The sequence below is a fragment of the Leopardus geoffroyi genome, chromosome C1 (assembly GCF_018350155.1).
Source record: "Leopardus geoffroyi isolate Oge1 chromosome C1, O.geoffroyi_Oge1_pat1.0, whole genome shotgun sequence".
NCBI classification, from domain to species: domain Eukaryota; kingdom Metazoa; phylum Chordata; class Mammalia; order Carnivora; family Felidae; genus Leopardus; species Leopardus geoffroyi.
Window position 1 is genome coordinate 37,853,174 of NC_059328.1, and position 6,526 is coordinate 37,859,699.

At 57.8% G+C, this 6,526-nt stretch overlaps 1 protein-coding gene across 1 annotated transcript; it reads right to left on the minus strand.

The window, feature by feature from the left end:
• Positions 1–1,688: 1,688 nt before the first annotated feature.
• LOC123599973 lies at positions 1,689–3,981 on the minus strand. The gene is made up of 2 exons (XM_045482412.1): positions 3,291–3,981; positions 1,689–2,907 (listed from the first exon to the last, which is right to left on the minus strand). Exons 1-2 carry the CDS (start codon positions 3,490–3,492, stop codon positions 2,366–2,368), a joined length of 744 nt encoding a protein of 247 aa, XP_045338368.1. The 5' UTR covers positions 3,493–3,981; the 3' UTR covers positions 1,689–2,365.
• Positions 3,982–6,526: the final 2,545 nt, after the last annotated feature.

The window sequence follows — 6,526 nt, forward strand, 5'->3', positions numbered from 1 at the left end:
ACATGGAGACACAGAAGCTCTCAAATAAATCTATAGAAACAAGAATTCTCAGAACCCAGCCTCAATGATTCTCAATCACAATCTTGTATCAGAATCAGATTTGAGAATAACATATCAGATGAGATTTCAGGTATCTGATATCAGATTCGGAAACCAAACACAAATTAAAATTCTTCTATCAGAATCACCAGTGTAAATACTCATACTGGGATACTCCAGAATTGGATAAGCCATTGGTAAGGCTTGTGGTATAGTGGTAGCCAGGAGAGTTTGGGAAGACTTCCTTGTATAAAGAACACAAAACCCTTTTATAATTAAAGATAAAAATAAAAGTAAATGGCTCACTGCTATTAGGATGAAGAACATTTTGGCTGGATGCTCACAGGGCTTTTTAAAATCACGGCTTTTTTGTTTTGTTTTGTTGTTGCAAGAACATAGTGTAACTGGGAGTCAACTTTTGCCTGGTTGGCTTGCTTGTGGCTTCATTAGACAGGAACAGTGACAACAAATACACCTTGTCCAGATTTCGACTCAACCACAGATGTTTCAGACTCACTATCCAACCTGGAAGGTCCCACCCCTTCCTCCTCCAGATAGGGAAGCTGAAGCCCAGGTAGGGCATCCTACTGCTCAAAGTCACGTAGCTGTTAGTGATTTCTTTGAGCCGAAGTACGGACAACACACAGCAGCAGCTCCGTAAGTGTAAAAGCTGCTGTGCTGTTATGATTACCGCTCTATCGTAGTCGTTACCATTAGCTGAGCGAGGCTAAGAATCCAGATCTTCCTCCCATCTGGTTTACGGTGAGGGTTTCTTTCCCAGTTGACAAGACACTGAGGGGGCAGTGGAAATCTGGGCACCCCGCCCAGTCCCATCCTTTCTAATTATACCCTGATTGGTGGACTCCAATCCCTCCACTTTCCAGGGAAAGGGGCAAAGGAAGCTTGCAGAGAGTGGTCTGGGTGGCAGCAGGGTGAACCTTAAGGGAGAGGGGAGTACCCCCTCTTGATGAGGGGCTTCAAAGCACAGCATCCTATTTCTGTTACCTCTGGGAGAGGCCTTCAGAGATACAACTCTCATCAGCATCTGGTAGGACAGAGCAGTGGCAGGTAGTGGGACTGGGAGTGCCCTTTCTGCGTGCAGCTCCCTAGAGAGTCTCTTCAGGCCAAGGAAAGCTTTGTTCTAACCACTTCTCCTGAGCCAGGGCTGCTGGGTGGTCTAGGGGCAGGAGGGCAGAATGGGGGTGGGGCAGGGCAAGGCCAGAAGGAATATGGGGTGGAAGACTGACGGGGCGGAGGGTGGATCTGCCCACGGGGTTGGGGTGGGCTGGTGCAAAGGGAGAGTTGGGGGTCAGCATGGGAAGGTTTGGAGGCACTGTGGGAGCAGGAGGGACCGGCAGATGCCAGAACCACCCGGAAGGTCTAGCGAACCAGGTGGGAGTCCTTGAGGGTGAGGGCAGAGGCAAGTCCCCTTCCTCAGACACTGCCATCTCAGGTGGCTAGTGGGAGGGGTCCACCGCCAGGCGCTGAGCCCCTCTACACTTTGTGTCTGAGGCTCCAGAACATGTGGCCGACTCGCCCCCCCCCAGCCCCCCTTTCCACCCCTGCCGAAGGACTGCCATTTGGAACGCATTTGCAGACACATGGATTGTTTTTAAGTTAATGCTTTTTAATTCACTCTGTTTCCCAGTTGTCGTTTTTTATTGAAAAGGCGGATTCTGCCGGTGTGTGTTCCTTTGCGGGGGCGGTGGAGGGGGGGGGGTGTGCTTCATGGGCAGGCTGAGATCCTCGAGATCCGATGAGAGGCAGAGACAGAGACAAAGGCGAGACACCGTGGAACGAGTAAATTGGGTCAGAGAGCAAGAAAGAGACTGGGAGAGGGAGGCACAAGAGGCTGGGACTGAGCCACAGAGAACCTGGAAGGGAAAGGGAGGGACACGAGGTCCTAGAGGCAGGGCGTGTGCGCTAAGAAATCCTGCTTGGGGGGGGGGGGGGAGGGGGGACCCTGGAGGATACCCCTACCTCCAGCTAAGGCACCTGGGGCTGATTCCCTTGAGCGTAGACAAGGCTGAACCGGCCACAGGGAGAGGGATGGAGGGACCGGGCAGGCCGCAGACCCCGTACTGTAGGCAGGACCGGGGTCGCCGAGGGCTAGAGATCCGAGATCCGAGATCCGAGAGAAGAGGACACGGGAGTCAGGGGTGTTCCCTCCCCGTCCCCCAGACCTCCTGGTTCCGAGCCCAGCCGAGCGAGTCCTGCGCCTTGGCTCTCGAGGGTGGCGCCCCCGGCCTGCCGCCGCCCACAGCGAGTGGCCTACCCTCTCCGGGCCCTGGCTGGGCCACTTGTAGAAGGAGCGCTGGTGGCCCGCTCAGGCATGAGGTGGCGGAGGCTCCAAACGGCTGGTGGGCCGGGGAACTGAGCTCGGTCGACGACACCTCGGCTGGACGGGGCACAGCAGAGGTCCCGGGGATTTTTGGCCGGGCCACTGCCCCGGGGGGCTCATGTTTATGCAGCAGTCGCAGCAGACAGGGAGAGCGGGACTCCAGAGCTTCCTTCCTTCGCAGCTGAGAATCATTTCGCTCCCCCCCTCCGCCCCCGCCCCCGTCGCCGTCCCGTGTCGGGACCCCTCCTCTCCACATCTGCGTCGGGTCCCTGCGCACCTTCCCCCGCCTCGTCCTCCAACTTGCCAGTATAGACACAGCCGCGGACACACAAAGGCGCTCACACGCCAGCACGTGGTGGTCGTGTAGACAGTCGTCGTCGCACACAGACACAGGACGCAAGGTGTTGGGGACTCGGAGGCAGCCTTTCCCCGGCCCGGGCGGAGAGGCTCGCGCCGAGGGGCCGTGGTTCGATGGCCGAGTTCCCCGCGGCCGCGGCTCTCAGGCCCGGAGTCCGCGAACTGAAAGCCTGGGTAATGAGAGCTAAATTAGGTGTGCGCAAACAGCCGCAGCAAAGGGCGCGGCCGTGCGTCCGGGAGGGCCCCCCACCCCCGCGGCCTGAGCCCCGCCATCCCGCCCCAGCGGAGGGGCTTTGCTGGCGCAGCTCGGGCTGAGCGTGCGGAAGGGCGCGCGGGCGGGGGGCCGGGCCCCGGGGTCCGCTGAACCCTCTGCCTCCAGCGGCGGCCCCGAGCACACACGCGGGCGCCAGCGGTCCCGGAAGCCCGCGGCTGGCGGGTCGCGGCCGGGTTAGAAGCAGGACCGGAACTGGGTCCGAGCACCCCCTCCCTGGCCTTGGCTGAGCGGGCCCGGGCGAGGTGGGTCCGAGCACTGGGGTCCCTGGGTTTCTCTTACTGTCGGGGCCTCCTCCTGAGCATCCCCGTCTCTGTGGAAGATCGAGGCGGCTCTCCATACTCTGTCGCCCGAGGTCAGTGCTCCCAGGGAGTGCCGGCGGGAAGAGAAAGGGACAGAGTCTGGGGCTGGCGTCGGGAGACCAGTCTGCCCCTGCCCGATGGGCCACGCGACCCCCGAAAGAGCGACCTCTCTGAGCCTTCATTTGCTCATCCACAAAATGGGAATGCGGCGACCAGGCAAGCCTTGACTGAGGGGCTTCAGACACCAGTCCAAGGCGAAGGAGAAAGACGCGAATTCCTCCCGTATGAATGGGGCTTTACAGTTTGCACTGCTAGCCTGAATCAGCGATCTCATTTTGTAGCTTTAGGAGCCTTTGGCCGCCTGGGTTGAAGTGGCAGAGGGGGAGGGAATTATATTTCTGTATTTATAGATGAAGCTCCAAGAGGTCAAATGTTTCATTAGAGGTCACACAGCGGGGAGAGGCAGCTGGTTTTCCGGACTTCACATTTCAAGTTCAGTCTCTGTGCATTCTCTTCCACCGCTCCCGGGCGCCCCTGGAACCCCAGGCACCTTCGGCGCTCTGCGAAGCCTGGGAGCTGAGAGCCGGTGTGCCGATCTCGAACAGCTGTCGCTGCGCCGCCGGGGCTCGCGGTGGGCCCATGGCGCCTCCTTGCGCTGGTGGTCGGAGGCGCACCCGGCTCCTGGCCTGGCCGGCCCCCACCACCTTGCCTGACTCGAGGCGAGGCATCCGATTCCTCTGCTTCGGTTTGCCATTGTGCAGGAGAGGGTTGGTGAGCTGAGGCAGGGGTGACATGGGGTGACATGAGGTGACAGAGGGACGTGCTTTCTATGCTGTATACCTTGTGAACTGTTAAAGCACGATGCGCGCTAGCTCCCAATGTTGGGACATCTCCGTTTTCTCTGCGCTTCCACCTGTATTCTTGTCCTTTATAGGAGGCCAGCGAGGTTGGCAGGACAGGAATTGTTATTCCCAGTTATACAGATGGGGCAACCGAGGCAGACCCAAAGCCACTCACTGGCGAGTACTGGGGTCTGCACCCGGACTGGACCTGCTTTCCGTCCCTGTGTTGCACCTCACTGCACAGGTGTTCTTGCTCTCTCTGGGGCTAAGGCTAAGGAATAGAGCCTTGGAATCAGCCGTGGATTCGAACTTCAGTCTTGTGCTGGCTGTGGGATTTTTTTTTTTCAACGTTTATTTATTTTTGGGACAGAGAGAGACAGAGCATGAACAGGGGAGGGGCAGAGAGAGAGGGAGACACAGAATCGGAAACAGGCTCCAGGCTCTGAGCCATCAGCCCAGAGCCCGACGCGGGGCTCGAACTCACGGACCGCGAGATCGTGACCTGGCTGAAGTCGGACGCTTAACCGACTGCACCACCCAGGCGCCCCTGGCTGTGGGATCTTAAGAAAACCACAGAACCTCTCTGGGCCTCAGTTCTGAATCTGAAAAACTGGGGAGATGGCGCCCTTCAAGATTGCTGGGGAAGGGGTGGATGAATGGGCCTGGGCGGGGTGGGGCGGGGGAGGGGCTTGGTGGCTCAGTCCGTTGAATGTCAGACTTCCGGCGCAGGTCATGATCTCATGGTTTGTAGGTTTGAGCCCCGCATCAGGCTCTGTGCTGACAGCTCAGCTGTCCTCCCCTGCTCACGCTCTGTCTTTCTCTATCTCAAAGAAATAAATAACATTAAAAAAAATTTTTTTTAATGGGGCTGTGTGGGGTGTACAGAGAGTTGAGTACAGCAACTGCACAGTACCTGCACATCAGGGAAGGTGGCAGCTGCTGCGACTACCCCTGCTGGGGGTGGGGGGCGGTGAGGGGTGGAGCTTTGCACCCCTCCCGGGGCACCTAGGGGTCTGGCCACTGCTGGGACTTGAGCAGCAGCTGGTTGCCTATGCCCACTGCCCTGAAATCCAGTGACCTTGTCCCAGGCCTTGGACAGATCCGGGGAGGCCTCTTCCTCCTTATAGGTGGAGATGGACAGGCCCTGAGACAGAAGCCACTTTCTTGGGGCCACATAGGAGAGATGTGGGCCTTGCTCCAGAGATGGGAGTGCCAGGGCAAGGAGGGGACACAGCGAGGGCCAGGTCTTGGTAAGGAAAAGAGATGTGGGGGAAGTGGCAGGTAGGATCCTTGCTCTAGAGAGATAAGACTCGAGAGGCTTGCAGGGAGGCAGGGTGTCAAGGGCACCCAGTAGGGACGCAGTGGAAGAGCTGAGGACAGGAGACATATCTGGGGCAGACTGATGAGAACAGAAGAGAAAACTGTACCCCTCCCCCTCTGCAGGACTGTGGATCTGACAGGAGCCCTACCCAGGGTGAACCCAAACCTGTATGGGGAAGGTGGGGCTTCCTGAGACCCGGCTGGGTCAGGTGCCTGGGTGCAAATGCAAGGAGGCTCTCAACCTTCTGTAGCATCAGAGTTACCTGGAGGGCTTCCCTAAACGCAGATTGTTGCCCCACCTCCCGGGGTTTCCGATGCACATCTGAGGTTAGAGGTGGCGTTTCCAACAAGTTCCCAGGTGGTGCTGATGCTGCTGGTCTGGGGACCAAACTTTGAGAATCACTGCTCTGACCCTTCAGAGAACTTTCCCTGAGACTCCCAAGGCTCACCAGGTCCACATTTATAGCACATCTCTCTGGGTTACTCTTATTCTGAGCAATTTTAGAGAACATTTCCTGGCCTTGCCCGCAACATCCTAGGTGCAACGTGTCTGGGCCTCCAAGCCCCTTCTCCAGGACCTATCACTCCAATGGCTTAAAGAAGAATAGGTTCTCTATCTGCCAGTTGGGGCAATCAGGCAAGCTTCCTGTAAGAGGTGGACTGAACTTGAAGGACCGCTAGAGGCAGGTTAGGGCAACAGCTGGCCAGAGGTTGAAAGGTGGAGATTGAGGATAGAGTACGACCCTCCAATGGCTGTATGTGACATGGAAGGGACCTGGGGCCCTGCTCTAATCATTTACCCCATCTTCACCGCTCACCCCCGTGACAGGGGGCGGGGGGAACTCCAATAAGCGCTCAGATGAATGTAAACGAAAGTACCACTGCCAGCTGGTCTGGCTGGGGCCAGCCCAGGGGGCTGCAGAATCCTTTGGATGGTGGTTCCAAAAGGGGCAGGGCAGGAGTGGGCTCAGCGGCCACCCTGCCTGCCTTGATTTCTCCATCCGAGGAACACGCCTCGTGTGTTTGCCGTTTCCCTGACCTTCCCAAGCTGCCA

Coding starts and splice junctions, on each gene's coding strand:
- LOC123599973 (XM_045482412.1), bottom strand. CDS start 3,492: ATGAAGGCTCAGAGAGGTCGCTCTTTCGGGGGTCGCGTGGCCCATCGG. Junction 2,908..3,290: donor CTCAGGAGGAGGCCCCGACA/GTAAGAGAAACC, acceptor CTCATTACCCAG/GCTTTCAGTTCGCGGACTCC.